This window comes from Ptychodera flava, chromosome 6 (assembly GCF_041260155.1).
Source record: "Ptychodera flava strain L36383 chromosome 6, AS_Pfla_20210202, whole genome shotgun sequence".
Taxonomy (NCBI): Eukaryota; Metazoa; Hemichordata; class Enteropneusta; family Ptychoderidae; genus Ptychodera; species Ptychodera flava.
Genome location: NC_091933.1, coordinates 43,450,815 through 43,466,945, shown reverse-complemented (window position 1 = coordinate 43,466,945; position 16,131 = coordinate 43,450,815). Strand labels below are relative to the sequence as shown.

Here is a 16,131-nt window from a genome sequence, read left to right as displayed (position 1 = left end):
TTAGGTAGGATCCTTTAGTCTAGATTTTAGCTTGCTTGATTTTATCGATTGTTTTTAATTACACTCTTTCCTCTGTGAGTTATTTGTATTTTCTGCGTTTATTTTAGTTCTTCCAGTAATTTTCTGTAATGTACAGACCACTGAGACAAGGTGTGTAGTGGTCTTTAAACAATAATTATTATTACTGTCTGGTATTGTAACTCAACACAACGGGAGAAAGAAAGAATTGACAGGTTAGCTACTATCGCCGCCGAATTAATTGGATGTAAGTTGCCATCTATTGAATCTTTATAATATGAACGACTGGTGCGTAAATCGCACAAAATAATCACTGATGCTTCCCATCCGGCCCATTATCTTTTCCAGCTTCTTCCCTCTGGGAAACCTTACAGTTTTTTAAAGTGTAGAACAAATCGTTTTAAAAACAGTAGTTCAAAACTGTCATGTCAAAATCTAATTTATCTTTTGTTTAGTGTTATTAGTCTGTTTTTATTGGATGTTTTTATACTGTCATTTTTGTGTAAGTTTTTATGCATTGCCAAGGCACATTCCTTTTCGAATATTTTTCTTTGAATTGGCGAATAAAGTATTGTTATTATTAAAAAAAATATTATTGTACTTGGGCCTCAGCCCAAGTACATTTGTTTTCATTCCGTGGGAAAAAACTGTAAGGTATAACCATTTCTGGCTGAGACCAGGGAGGGCAAAATGTCTTGGCTTCATCTTTCTTGGCATAATAAATGGCGTAATGATGTTAACTGAATGGAAGTGCTGCTCTCAGCCAGTCTTGAATAAGTGAGATCTGAATATTAATGCTTCTCTATCTGAGTTTTTGCCACAAAATCTTCTGAATATAATCAAAATGTGCATCGAAATGCAACAATTAATGCACCCTCCGTTTCCTAGTCGATGGCACGACCCTTGCTACACCCACTGGACGAGCCAAAGTGGGAGGGGTAATTTCAGTTTGGTCGAACAAGAGGGCTCGAGACCAGAATTTAACATTTAAACTTGAAACATGTTTAATCGCTGACAATCAAGATTGGACTAGTGTTAATCAAAGTAAAATTGTGAAAAGGAAAGGTTTTATATCCCGGACACAATGAAAACCATTACGACTGGAAACTGTACCCCCAGTTGAGAATAGTAATGCCCACAGCGATGGAGAACACTTATCCTTGAGCTGAGAAAACCAGACCATCATTTCGAAATAGAGCTGCAGATTCGAGAAGCTCGTTCAGAATAGCTAGGTACACCCCATAAAGGGGTGGTTTCGAGTTTTGAGGGCAAATTTCGCCTCCTTCATATAGAAATCGTACGTTTGTTTTTCCAGGAGAACACACCATTTGACACAAAATTTGCATGTAAAGGGGTCGCCAGTAAGCACGTGGTCAAATCTGGCATAAGAAACAATATGAAATGTTGGGTAAAGCCAGTCCAAAATAAACTGATTTGAACTTTTGTGTTTTGTAATTTATACCACTGCAGTAACATTACCCTTTTCTGACAACATCACACAATGTAATACGTTTTGAAACTGAATACTCCGACGTATTCTGTGTCTCCTTTGCTAAAAAATACGGTATGCCGATTACCATGTAAGGAGATGATGACGTCAAGACAGATTTGTTGTGCGTTTGGTCCTGGATGGTGCACGAAGTTTTGTCAAGGTAGCTTGTGTATTTATTTCCTAAATGGGAGAGATTAGGGTCGATCTAAACGAAGGCCGAAGAATGTTATGATACTCTAAGCGAGCTGAACTCTAACGCGAATGGTTGGATAATTTGGAGGATGTCTAGAGTATTGAATTTCAACTGCGTCACAAGTTTGCGAAATGAGTATTCCGTCGAACGGTCAACGAACGATATTTTAGAAATCTGGAGACATGGCACATCGCATTTTTATTTTAGTATTTTATATTTTACAAAAGATTTAAGAAGCAATCGAAAATTTTGTCGAAAAATTCTGAAAAAAATATAGGAAGATTTGATCGCGAACACATTTTCACTTGGGGTCAACTAGCCCTGCGTACGATGCTGTGTGTTCCGCTACAGCTAATCGCCCCGCTCACCACAGCCCTGCAAAGACCCGTACGTTGGGTCGGTGACTTCAAATCCATTTTGGGACTTGACGTAAAAGCCAAATTACTGCCGAAATTCAGCGTTCTTGGGCCCAAGTCGTATCCCAGCCTACCTCAGCTACTCGATCGCTTCCAAAAATGACAGTCTTTTATTCACTTCTTGTAAATAACCGTCGATGTCGGCAACTCTCTCGCTAGCCCTGCGTACGATGCTGTGTGTTAGCTGTAGCACATAGCATCGTACGCGGGGCTAGGGGTCAACATGGGGTCGCAGCCATGTTGCCTCAAAACTTATTTCTGTCTGCACTCAAAACTCAAAAATGTCGGATATGAACCTGAAAAATCGATGCAATTTTGTCAAACTTCGGCGAAATTTCAGCCTTTATAGACAAAATTTCATCCAGGTAAGGTAAATTTACTGAAATTTGATCGACAAATAATCCTGAGCTTGAACGTGACAGCTCGCCTTCCTTCTCCGGGAAGTCAAGCATCCAGCTGCCCATACACAGTTGCCCATATGGCCAGGTTTATGAGATTGTTTTCAAGCGACGGCGGCAGACCATACGGTGCTCTGGATATGAACCTACCGCCGGTGTAGCTGAAATAACTGTTGCGTTGTTTTTAGTGCCCACGGACGAAGTCCTGGGGGAGTTATAGGTTTGGTCATGTCAGTCCGTCCGTCCGTCCGTTCACACAGATATCTCAGACATGCCCTGGTCAATTTCTTTCAAACTTTGCACAAAATTAGTACCCAACCCCATACAGATGCACGTCGATTTGTTTCACAATGCGATCGAATTTGGCCGTGTTAGAGGACTTTTTAGTTTACACCTCCATAGACTCCCATGTATAAGGCAGTTCTCCATAGACTCCCATGTATAAGGCCAAGAAAAATAAAAATTTAGTTTCTCATCGTATTCATATTGCCTAAAGGATGCAGTGACACAGTTTTTTGTCCCCACGGATAAAGTCCAGGGGGCTTATAGATTGGGTCGTATCCGTCCGTGAGTCCATCAGTGAGTCCATCGGTTCACGCAGATATCTCAGACATTTTGACAAAATATCATGTGACCTTGGTGACCTTTGACCTCAAATATACATTATTGTCCTAACTCAGTAACCACAAGTGCTAAACCTTTCATATTTGTATGATGGGACACCTTATGACGCCACATATTGTACCATTAATTATGCGCATATCTAATTTTGAGTGAGCCAATAGAGCTAGAGGTCTGATTTTTGGTATATAGGGATAAGTTAACAATATAATTTGTTTGACAAAACGTCACGTGACCTCAATGAATTTTGACCTCAAATTTGTCCACAACTCAGTAACCACAAGTGCTACACCCTTCATATTTGGTATGATAGGACACCTTATGACACCATATATTGTACCTCATTAATTATGCGCATATCTTATTTTGAGCGAGCCAATAGAGCTAGAGGTCTGATTTTTGGTATATAGGAATAACTTAGCAATACAATTATTATGACAAAATGTGACCTGACCTCAATGACCTTTGACCTCATATATATATATTTATCCACAACTCAGTAACCACAAGTGCTACATCCTTCATATTTGTATGATAAGATACCTTATGACACCACATATTGTACCTCATTAATTATGCGCATATCTAATTTTGAGCGAGCCAATAGAGCTAGAGGTCTGATTTTTGGTATATAGGAATAACTTAGCAATACAATTATTTTGACAAAATGTGACGTGACCTCAATGACCTTTGACCTCAAATATATATATTTGTCCACAACTCAGTAACCACAAGTGCTACACCCTTCATATTTGGTATGATGGGACACCTTATGACACCACATATTGTACCTCATTAATTATGCGCATATCTAATTCTGAGCAAGCCAATAGAGCTGGATGTCCGATTTTTGGTATATAGGGATAACTATAGGGTAGAAATCTAAATATGCCCATCTAAATATTAGACATCTACCATCGAGAACAAAAGAAATCTGCTGTAATTTGAATATTTAAGGAGTTTAAGCAATTTCCACTATAAATAAAGAACCCCTGCCTCAAACTCCACAAAAGTTGCTAGACATATTTTGCCGTTGTCATGCCATTGCTTCGTTTAATAACCAGTTAATCAAATGCCTAATTGACAGGAGGAAATTCAAGACCATATTTGAATAGTAGTATATATTGTCCTCAAAATTACTCTATCACGGCCCAAGTACTCATTGCCTTCAGCAATACTGCCTTGTTATTGTTGTTGTTGTTGTTATGTTGTTGTCGTTGTTGTTGATTGGAACTATCATAATGGACCTAAATTGAATAAATAAACTCAAAAATAAAGTTTAGGCCTAAATAAAATCGTTCCCAGTTTGTATCTACTGTACACACATATATTTAAAAATGTACTTTCTAACATCATCATACATAACTGTTACTAAGTACATGTAACACAAATCGGCACGTGGAACTGCTCCAGCCACTTTCAAGTTGTATTATCAAGACAATGTTGTCTGATAGAGAGATAGAGATTTAGATCACAGTGACCTTATGCACAGACAAGTCCTTGTCTGTGCCTTATATTTTTGAATTTATGATTAGAGTCTATATGCAATGATTCTCAACACTCTCCTGTAAGGACATGAAACAAAAGGTGTGTGTTAGGATGTACGATCGGTAAAATTAAAAGTAATGTCATTTCTCTAAATTGTAGGTTTTGGATTCTCCTATGTAAGTATTATCAAAATGTGTGATGAAATATAGGGGTCACCGCGCTCGTTTTTGAGATACATGACCATGGATTTTGCCATTTATGAGAAAAATGCTGAGTCAGCATTTTTTCACCAATGCATTTGTATGGACGAAATAATTCAATGCTGTTTATCTCAAAAGTTAGCACGGTGACGATATCATTTTATTTGATCACTATTATCTATTTCTCTAGACTGAGCTTTGTGCAAATTTTCATGAAATGACAATAGTAGAAATTGATTTTCCAGCAAATTTCAATGTAATCCTATGGGAAGTGACAAATTCCACGCGCGCGTACCGCTCGTACATCCTTAAATAAGTTGCTAGACTGATTAGCACCTACTGGTTCTGACAGACCTTGTGCGGGCTGCCTTTCTACGCATCGATTATACACAAAGTGACTTCATGAAAAGTATAAAGCACACATTTACTGGCTATGAACTATTAGCTGAACATTTTTTGCCCAAGCAAAATCGTAACAGGTGCGAAGCCAAAACATAGACTCTAGATCTCTAGGGTTGTGGGCAAATTAACAAAGATACCCCTAAAACCAAAATCAAAACCAAACCAAATAAAAAAACTTAACAACACGATTGGAACTAATTTGGGATAATTGGATTTTCATATTTTTCAAATTTCTCAAAAGTGTTAGGTGCCGTACAGCTGAATGTTGCAATATTCAATATTACTCATAAAAAAGTGTGTAATATAAAAAGAAAAGCAGATGAGATTACATTTGTAGATACTCTCGACATTACTTCACCATCCCATTATCCCCAATTAGTTCCTTTAACCCACCCAAACACACACGAGACAATATACATAGCATAAAAGATCTCAAAATTAACGTAGGAAGAGACTTCCGAGGCATAAGAATATCAAACGCAATGTTTTCACCGTAGCTTTTTAAGAGAGTGAGAGTCAGAGAGTGACAGGAGGAAAGTCGCATTTATCGGGAAAGTATTTTGTTAACTCTGACACTGAAAACGTATCAAAATCGGAAACCGAGGACGATGCAGACGCTCTCACTTGTAATAAAGACGCTAAGAAATTCAAACTTGTGGAAGAATTGATTGCCTGTTAAAATTCAAACTTGATAAATCTCCCTATACTAAGAATTTCTGTTTCAGTTTGATATTGATCGTTGATTTAACTTTCTGATTTTGAATTTTGACATCTCCCAATTATACCTGCGCATGCTCTACTGTGAGTATACGCGCCCTCACACGGCCAACCTGTCGGTCGGTGTTACCCTACTGCAAGAAAGTGTTCGACGCCAGAGAGCGAGATAAAGTGAAATTACTTATTTTGGTATATTGCTCTATCATTCAGTTCATTGACTGTGGATACATCTTATCATTTATTTTAATATCAAGAAAGTTTGAATCTAAGGTTTGATTTAATCATTTCATGCTTAATCATTTATTTATCAAATATTTCACATTACCCTACTTCTGACACAACTTTGATAATGAAATCTATTATTTCGTTTTCAATATCAGAGAAATTCGTGACGTCATCCCCAGATTATTACTGATAGTGTATCCGATTATCCAGCATTGTGGTAGATGTTTTCTACATCTACAAATTATATGGCATTACTAAAACCATAAAATAACAGCAATAATGTACCACCTCCGTGCCCATTACGGACTCAAGTAAACTTTGCACTCCATAAAGGTCTTGGCTTCGCCTCGTACATTGCCATGCAAAGTTTGCTTTCGTCAATTATGGAATGGGCTACATCATACTTAAATAAAAGCCCCACTACATTTTCTCTTTTCCCCCATAAGATACAATTTGGATGTTTGGAAGTGATTTCGAGGCAGGACTAGTAAGCTTCCACTTATCAACAGTGGACATCATACACGTATTTGGCACTGTTGACAAGTTGATCATTGGACGTCTCAACATGACTCAGGGAGTATGACAAAGGACAGAAAAGAGACCGAACACTCAAACAGACAAAGCACTATGGATACCATAGAAGTTCGATTGGTTAATTTTATTTTCACAGCCGTAGCTGTATGCCATCCAACCTAGAATACTTATTTTTATTGAATTTATTTACTTATTTATTGGTATATATTATTTTCAGGGTTTTTTTTCTGAAATATCTTGATTAGAATATTGTTTAAAGTCAATGAAAAACCCTCTAGTAATACGTTTCCTGTCGCGGTTTGAGACAGTTTTGCACTCAGTACATTCCTACATTAGAAATCTTGAGTGTATGGGAGTACTGGTCTAAAATACATAAGCGATGCCAAACACGTCAATCAGAATGGTAATTTCAAATGCACAATGGGTTAGCTTAAAAAGACTACATATTGCATTGACTATACACGACAGCAGTCTACCTAACATTATGCATGTCTGTTCGTTTATATAAGACCTATTGATGCATTTGTCAGACCGATATAGTCAAGGTTATCAAAGCAAAATACTAATATATCTGTATAGGTGTGTGCATTTTCATATATGTATGTATGTATGTATGTATGTATGTATGTATGTATGTATGTATGTATGTATGAATGCATGCATGCATGCATGTATGTATGTATGTATGCATGCATGTATGCATGCATGTGTATGTATGTATGTGTGTCTGTCTCTTTCTCTCTGTCTGTGTACGTGTATGTGCTTGCAAGTATATTTATCTTTATGTTTGAGTAATGATTTATACTTTGACTGAACAGAGAGGTTCGAATAATTACATCGTATCAGTATGTATAGGCAAAAATAATTAAAAATATGGGCAAAGTTCCGTGCTATACGATGGGCAAGACAATCCGAAATTATGAGTTACTGGATACAGAATGATTGAAGGTAATAAAGATTGTCTTAGATATGTCAACATGGATTAACTTCTTATCCCAGAGTCTCTGTTCTCATCGTAATCTTACATCTGCGATTCGGAATATTGGTTTGCTTGACGGCGGATATCATTGTCGTCATTTTGCAAGAGTCTTGATGCCAAGGCTGGCATCGCTCTCAGGGACTGGCCACCTTGCTGTGCTCTACTGCTAGCTCTCCAATCGTTGGGGTAATAACTTCCTTCGAGTTGCCTTGACTTGTCGGAATCCCGTCGTCCATAGCTCTGATAACCCTCTATTTCCCTGTAACTCGGGGGCCTAGAGTATTTGTCTCTGACAGTGTCTCGCACTTTTGGCGAGTCTCGGTAACTGTCATTCGAGTTGTCACCTGCCGTCTGCGGTATATAACCTTCATCACCTGTGTCAAGGGGACTATGTTGACGTCGGGGAAATGTCGCTGAACGGGACAATCCGCTATTTGCAGATGGTTCTTGGTGTTTCAGGTGCGCTCTGTAGTTATGATCATGTTTTCTCGGATCAGTATGGCTATGTGTGTACCTTTCGTTACGAGCGTATTCTTCGTCATGCCTCCTGGGCTCATCATACGGACGACGTTCTTGGTGCATATCTTCTCTTGAACCTTGATTCCATCCATTTGCAACTCTGCCGTCACGAGGGAATGAAGGAGGGGGCGGGGACCTGTACACTGCTGTATCATGGGGACGCTGTGTAGCAGTGTCTCTATCGAGCGTTTTGGTCGAATTCAGTTCTAGAGGATAGGGGTATTCACGCGCACGAATTCGTCTGCCGTTCATTCGATCTGAGCCTGCTGCGCGGGAATGCGCCTGATTTCTTCGTTCTGGGTACCTATCATGGTATCGAGGATTCATTTGAGGCGGTGACCCGTTGAGAGTCTCGTAAGTGGGTCCCTCTCTGTCGTGGTATGTGGGAGAGTGTTTCCCATACCCCGAGACTGTGTTCGGTCGATCAGCATGTCTATCATCAAATCCTCTGTTGGACCTACCTAACTCTTCTCTGGACCTATCATCATCACCTCTATAATGTCTACGGTCGTCGGAGTAGTATTTTTGGTCATCATTGAAAGTCAGTGTTGGTGGACGTTCCCCCAGATGACTATCTAGCCCTTTCGACCACTTCCATATGTCTGAGTTGGTGTACGGTCGCGGAGAGTTTGTGTCGTTCCGTCTGCTACTGTTTGAAGCAACTCTCCCCTCATCACTCCTGATGCCGTGCCTGTCCTTGTCGTGGTCAAGCGCCGGGTTAATAAGTCCGCCGTCTTCCGCCTTCCACTGAAAATCACGATCATCCCCAGGCAATGGTTTCTTCGCCTCTGTACTGCTCTTCTCCGTCTCGGGTTTACGATATTTGATATAGAGGCAATAGCCGCCGGCCACAAGCAGACCCTCGACGACAACAAACACGCTGTGCAGCGTCGGAACCACGGCCATTTCTGGATCGCCAATGCCCCTCACCATCATCAAATTGATGATCGTCAAAGCCAAGGCACTGTTTTGAACCCCGGTCTCAAAAGCGATGGTTCGGGACTGGGCTGGTTGCATATGGAACAAATGCGGGATGAGGTAACCAAAACCAAACGAACAGATTGGATAAAGAAACGCCATCATGTAAGGTTTCCATGACGACCTGTAGATCACTGGGTTTGCCACTCCGGACAGAACGATCACAACCGCCATTAAAGCTAAGGTGACTAAACTGCAGATCTGTAAAATAAAGACGAGAAATGATTTTTAATTTTGAATCAAGATACACCTTTACTTTTCACTGACAGATATTAATATCATTAATTTCTATTGTATTAAAACAAAAGTATATCTCTCATTTATTAGCGACAACGAATAAGTAAAGCTCAGCGCCGTCTTTCAAGTCCGCGGATGACAACTGATGTTATCGTTTCGGCGGTTATATCACACAATATTACGTTTTTTAGTATTTACAAATATGTAAACGTAACAATATTTTGAATTTTTTTTTCAATCTATAGAAACATTGATCGTAATGAGTAGACGTGAGCTAGGAACTAGGCGATCTCTGTGTGGGACCTAAGTTTGATCTCTCTCGTACCTCTATTTGTTGTAATAGACATCAAATCAGGTCCAATAATCGTTATCATTCAAGGTAACTATGAAATTTACCAGGTCCAAGGAATATATCGAAAATGACAAAGGTAATGGGGTCATCTTGAACCATGAAACAGAGGTGGTACCAGGTGTCCGGAATGTGTAAGCGTACCCTGCCAGCTAGCCGCACCCGTCAAGATTGACTCAAAGCGACAAATCCATTATTATTTGGTGAATTCACCAAATTACTTTTGTGAGTCAAAATTTGGTATGCTGTCACTCATCATTCGAGAAACAAACAGGTCATATTTTGATACAACATCTCCGTATCTACCGTATTTCTAAATCATCCGGGTAGATGTGGTGTAGATAATTTGATATACCAGGATTGTTTAAACTTATGAGATCATCAATATATCTGTGGGTGTTGTTAAATCGCTTGGCAATCCTTTTACACCCAGATTTCTGAAGTGATTGCATGAACTCTGCTTCATACGAATACAAAAAAAAGTCTGCAAGAAGTGGGGCGCAATTTGTGCCCATGGGAATGCCTATGGTTTGCCTGAATGTCATGCCAGCAAACTTGATAAATATGTTGTCAATTAGGAAAATCAGATGTCGGGTAGATCTGTTTCTCCTATTGCAATAACGCATTTGGAAGATACTGCTTTCTCAAAGTCCATACCATCTAGAGTCACTCACTTTACTGAAAATATTAGTATGTGCCAAATTACGCAAAGTCACCACCACCACTACCACAACCAGCACTGCCACCATCATCATCATCATCATCATCATCATCATCATCATCATCATCATCATCATTTTTCATTGTTACTGTGACTTTTCTTTATCAAACAAGCAATTTTACCACAGTTTAAAGACAAAGGGTGATATTGAAGTTTTTTTGTTTCGTCAGAATCAAGAATATATCATGGACCTAATTTCATTTTTACACAAAACCTGGTACCATGTGAACAGGTGACATTCAAAATTTAGTCATTGATACACCACATATGGGAAGTAATTAAATTCAGTCAGACTTGCCACACTCACCTTGGCTATCAAATCCGACCACTTTGGTAACTTCCAGTTGATGACCATACCCAGTGAAGCTGGAACCAGAATGATGACTAACGCCACAATGATGTCGACGTAAGGAATTAGTGCCGCGGCTTTCGCCCATGTACGACTGTAGAGGAACAGGTTCAAGGGCATCATCCCGATACCAATCACCGTGGAACATGTTGTCATGCAGATGCTATAAACCAAGATCAAATATGAGGCTAAATGCGATCGAAATTACGTAAAACAAAAATAATTTTTTTTAACTTTACTGCGTGACTTTTGTAACCATTTCATAAATTATTGTTTTCATGCATTAGTGAAATAGACAAAATACATGTACACGCTTTATTCTGTTATTTAAATGCAAGTAAGCGTATGGCCAATTGTGAATATTGCTACACAAGTGAACAAAACTGACTGACAGTATAGATACACCTTATCGCCACTTTCGTCCGAACGTCACCAAAAAAACTTAAAAAACAAATTTCGAATTAGGATACATATTATTTACAGCGTTAAAACACAAAAGTCTGTCGACATTCCGTACCTGAGAACTGTATCTCCTTTGGTCCAAAAGGTCAGCATGTTTGAAAACGCCCCACCCGGGCAAGTTGCGATGGCGATCGTCCCGAGAGCTTGACCGGGAGAGAGTTGCAAAATCTGCGCCATGGTCCAGCCAAGAAACGGCATTAGGATAAATTGACAGCAGGCACCGATGACGATTCCGACCGGGCGTCTCAGATTTTTCCATATTTCTTTAAAGGTAAGAGTGCACCCCATACCTATCATTAGAATGACCAAAGCAGTGGTGATGACGGCCTGGTTGGCAACAATAAGCCGTTGTCTGGCGGGGTCTTGTCCGGCAGGCGATGCCATGGTAGAAGTCAGGTTTGATGTCGATTCAATTGTTGTATCAGCCATGATTTACACGATTTCTGACGTAATACAAAGTCTAGAGAAGAAAAAATGGTTGAAAAATTTAAATTCAAAGTGATGGGACAAAGCCATGTATTTCTGCAAAATGTTATGTTCATTAGTTTGCGAATTCCATTTTCGTGAAACATGTCCCTGAAAATCTAGTCTTGCTCTTTAAAATTTAAAGAAACACTTTCATTCTTGTACTTTTCATTTTTTAATGGAAGGATAGGAGTCACGTGCACGTTACATGTGATTAATATATTATTGGCAAGGAACAGAACAAAAGCACAGTGCTTGCTTTGCATGGCCACGTTTTTCCGTGTTAGCATCATTTCAGGTACTACATGATAATCCTCTAATGGCAGATTATCCATTGAGACCAAAACATTGTACTATAAGCAGTCAATAAAATGCAAGATTCGTCATCCGAATTTGTAAATCTGGGAAAACATATGCTAGGGATTTACCTTTGATGAAATACTTCAAATTAGAAGACAACGGTATCATAAAACAGTACATTTTGGATGAACAATGCATACAATTAAATAGAATTTCATATTTTCAGTATTTTTAGATATTCAGTTTTTTGTAATATCTTCTCGAATTCTTTCTAGGTTACTTAAAAAGCTTTCATCAATACTATTATCATGGCAAAATCTAAGAAGACACGCATATTTATGATACAGGTACGTTGTCTACTCTCTCATATTATCGTTTGCTTGCTGTACGGTAACTTATCAAGGAATCCAGATAGATAACGAGTTGATCGAATTTATGAAAAGACACCAAAATTAGTGAAGTTCCAAACGACACAATCGGACATAAATATTGAATCTAGAGGGAGTTTTATGCCATACCCTTTGACAAAATGTTTAAAATTAGAATCACATGTGAGCATTAAAGCCCCAGTAATACTAACTTTTGATGATAATTCACCATTTTTATTTTGAATGTGAACCATAATTCCTTGTTCTTTTCCCAAAAGAATGTTGATATACACAGTATCCAGCTTGTCAACTCAGCCCCTATGGTTGTAAAGTGCATTGTTATTGTTGAAAACTGACTTCTGGTCCGGACTAGAATTCAAATGTAAACAATAACCATGCATTTTACACATATAAATGCTAAGTTGACAAGCTAAATCGTGGGTGTCTCAACATTCTTTGCGGAGTAGAATAAGAAGTTGCAATTGATTTATATAATAAAAATAATGTAAAAATCGTCGAAAGTTAGCATTATTGGGGCTTTAAGGGTTGCACAGTTGGACGTCTTTACGTCGGTGTGGAAAAAAATAAATGGTAAAGAAAATCTAACAAGCAAACTTAGGCACACACATAATACCAGACCCCTCCCCCATCTCCAACACTTTCAACTTTGTTTGTCACTAAATTAGTAAGTTTTCTCATTACGCTATCGCTATAAATTTTGAATACAGTGCTCGTGATTAAAATGAAATCCTATTGCAAGAACTAAATCGAACAGACTCTGACAACATAAATGAAATAACCTGGTCAAAGAAAAGAAGGTAAAATGACTAGTCTTAGAATTTCAAGAAGTAAACGATAGTAGAATTGCTGCTTTTTCCGAGATGCATTGATTCAAACTTTAATAAACTTTATGATCGCTGCAAATATTACATTTTCCACAACCAAGGGGGCCGTGGTCAGTGAGACTATCGCCGATATTTTAATAAGTATTTACCAACACAGTGTGACCCTCTGGCATCTGAGACAAGAAAATAAACAAAAAGGAGAGTCAACACATGACTTCATTTGACTCCTGCGAGGTTTGATATACATTCCGTAACTTAACCCCCTCAGTACGCCCACGCGGCCCTGATGGTACGCCAGCGGCAAATGGCCATAGAAATTCTTGAAAGGAAGTCTTTTGTTTTGTGAGCCTCACCTTTGAATGGTACACTAATTCATTTCGGTCTAGTAGCGTCTGGTATGCTTACAACATGAACTGAATACACCATTAAGGTTTTGTAAACTTTCACTTAATGGACACGAGTTCTTCGTTGTCAGTATTAAGTCTTGATGAATGTAGAATATGCCAATACACAATATCACGGTGTTAAATTTTTGAAAAATCAACGAAAAAACTTATCAACGTAAAGATGCAAAGCAAACACGTGAATCTGTAGAAGCTGAGTATACATGCAATATCATTAATTCCTCTTTTAAAGTGTTCGGGAGTTTAACGACTATGATAAACTTTGTATTGACTCTATACATAAATGTGTTGCTATGGACGACCCTTTCGAGAGTTTTGTTGCCGATATGTTGTGAATTTACGTAAAAGAGCGAACAGCAGACTAGCCACAGAACGTCATTGGCTGCAGAAATGCAATGTAAGATGGCGTTTCCAGAACACACATTGCATAGATCAATCACTGGTCAAATTATAGAAAAACGATTTAGAGCTAGTCTCCAACAAAAATCGCAGACACTCTTGGCAAAATTGACACAACAACTTCGGAGCAAGCACTTTTGAAAAGCATCACTGCAACGTTTGTTCTGTATAGTGGCTTTTATGCAAGGTTCAGGAAATTTACTGCATTTGATCCTTACGTAGACAATGACAATAAAGTACAGACCACACCATTTGGCAATATGTTGATAGGGCCTCAATACTAGTTCCGCAATCTTTAGTGAGCTGAGTAGCCCTAGTGGTCAAGCGAAAATTGTGTCTCAAAAGGTAAACAAAAGATTTGAAGGCAACACTCCTTGGGTTAATTTTACATCGTGTTCGCATTAATCCATGACTTCCCAAACGACTTGTTAAATTTATCTGCGAGTGACGGCAATAAGGGAATGTTTGGGCTGTTGGTGCAGCAAGTACAGTTTCTAGTGACGGTAGATTGCTTCGATTACGACACAATGATATACAAATTATGGGCACAATATCTCGAACGTTTCATGGTATTTAAATTAATGTATTCTGTGAACAAATATTATCATCTATAATTTTTTTCTCGAATACAAGTATTAACTTTCCAACACAATACATTGAGTGTACATTGACTAGTGAATATGCGGTCCGAATTAAAATTCAATTGACGACAATACCATCGAATATTTCACACGTTTATGTTGATCACTAACCATTAAAGAATGGCATTGTCATTAGAAAAAGAAACTGTATTTTAAAGACAGGACAACAGTATTAGAGAATACATAAAGAGTTGCAGCTGACTGGGCGTTTAACATCACGAACGAAAAAATCTTGAATATGCTAGCAGTTTATAAATAAAGATAAGAAAGTGACTTGGTAACAAGAAAACAGTAATTTTAAAACAAAAACTGAAACGTTTGTGCGTCCAATCTCAAATTACGTAAACTTATTTAGGGCTAAACTATCTCATCATCAAAAATGGGCATGAATATAACGCATGATTGCAAAGGCTTCAGAAACGTGCAAACATCGAGTCCATCTGGCCATAAATAGATTGATGTATAGAAGTCAGTCCTCAGAAGGACAAATTGTACACCAAATTTTACGTTTCCTTATAAAGCCTCGCTTTAGGAGACTTCTAAAATTGCCAACAGTAGAAAATCAATTATCAAAATGTTTTACAACGTTAACGGTTTACCCCAGTATCGCTTGCCATCCGGATAATTTAGTGACGGTAGGAGTTGACTTGGGTTCTGTTACCGTCTGTGCAGGGCGTCTGTGAAACATGGAACTCAGCTACCGGGGTCCGGGGATATATTCCTTGGCGTGTTTATCCCATTGTGCTTATTCCTAGCTATACCTTCCTTACTCACACCCCAATTCTTTGTTTTCCATTGGACTTTAAATCAGTTGAAATAACATGTTTAACCTCATCAAAATGTGTCTCTTTAAGAGTAAAAAAATGTCTTCGTTTTAATGACAGAAGGTAGAAAATCAAATCTAACACTTCTACGTTTACAATGCACAAATGCTAAAAGCAGCGGTTTATACGCATGTAGGACAAGATGACAACGTACACAAATAGTTTACCCTTTGTCAGACTGCGCTTTCATTGGCATTGTATCGGGCATGTATATTTAGTCTGTTCGTAACAGTGACCAGATGGAATTTGGAAAGACAAAATTTTGCGCTGCAAATCAACTTACAATAAGATGTACTTACCTATAGAGTAGTAACCGCTGACAGCACCAGCTTTTCAAGCCCCCGATTGTCCGTTATATTAACCGATTAAAGTCTTCGTTTTGAAAACCACGGTAAAACTTTCATTTGTTTGACGATCTGACCTTGGACAGCGCCCAGTGACTATCTTCGGAGTAACAGCTCGTGTTGCTATTGAAGACGGTGTGTGTATTGTTCCTTAAGTGCATGCAATTGGGTCACGCTTTGTGAAAGCTTCGCGCAAACGCGTGTCCACCGGTGCGTTGTGATAGAGTTATGGCGGAAGAATGT

At 38.6% G+C, this 16,131-nt stretch overlaps 1 protein-coding gene across 2 annotated transcripts; it reads right to left on the bottom strand.

The window, feature by feature from the left end:
* Window positions 1-6,981: 6,981 nt before the first annotated feature.
* On the bottom strand, window positions 6,982-16,131 carry LOC139135882 (uncharacterized). Of its 2 annotated transcripts, none has more exons than XM_070703648.1 (4): window positions 15,844-16,131; window positions 11,354-11,758; window positions 10,795-10,999; window positions 6,982-9,381 (listed from the first exon to the last, which is right to left on the bottom strand). In XM_070703648.1, the coding sequence occupies exons 2-4, from the start codon at window positions 11,725-11,727 to the stop codon at window positions 7,726-7,728; spliced, it is 2,235 nt and encodes a 744-aa protein (XP_070559749.1). In that variant the 5' UTR covers window positions 11,728-11,758; window positions 15,844-16,131; the 3' UTR covers window positions 6,982-7,725. The 2 variants fall into 2 exon arrangements, with proteins under 2 accessions (XP_070559749.1, XP_070559750.1); XM_070703649.1 differs by lacking the exon at window positions 15,844-16,131 and adding an exon at window positions 15,320-15,440.

Bases quoted from the DNA above. Each gene is read 5' to 3' on its own strand.
- LOC139135882 (XM_070703648.1), bottom strand. From the start codon at position 11,727: ATGGCTGATACAACAATTGAATCGACATCAAACCTGACTTCTACCATG. The intron at 11,000-11,353 runs GTACGGAATGTC...CTTGGTTTATAG, and splicing joins AAAGGAGATACAGTTCTCAG to CATCTGCATGACAACATGTT. The intron at 9,382-10,794 runs GTGAGTGTGGCA...TTTATTTTACAG, and splicing joins GGTCGGATTTGATAGCCAAG to ATCTGCAGTTTAGTCACCTT.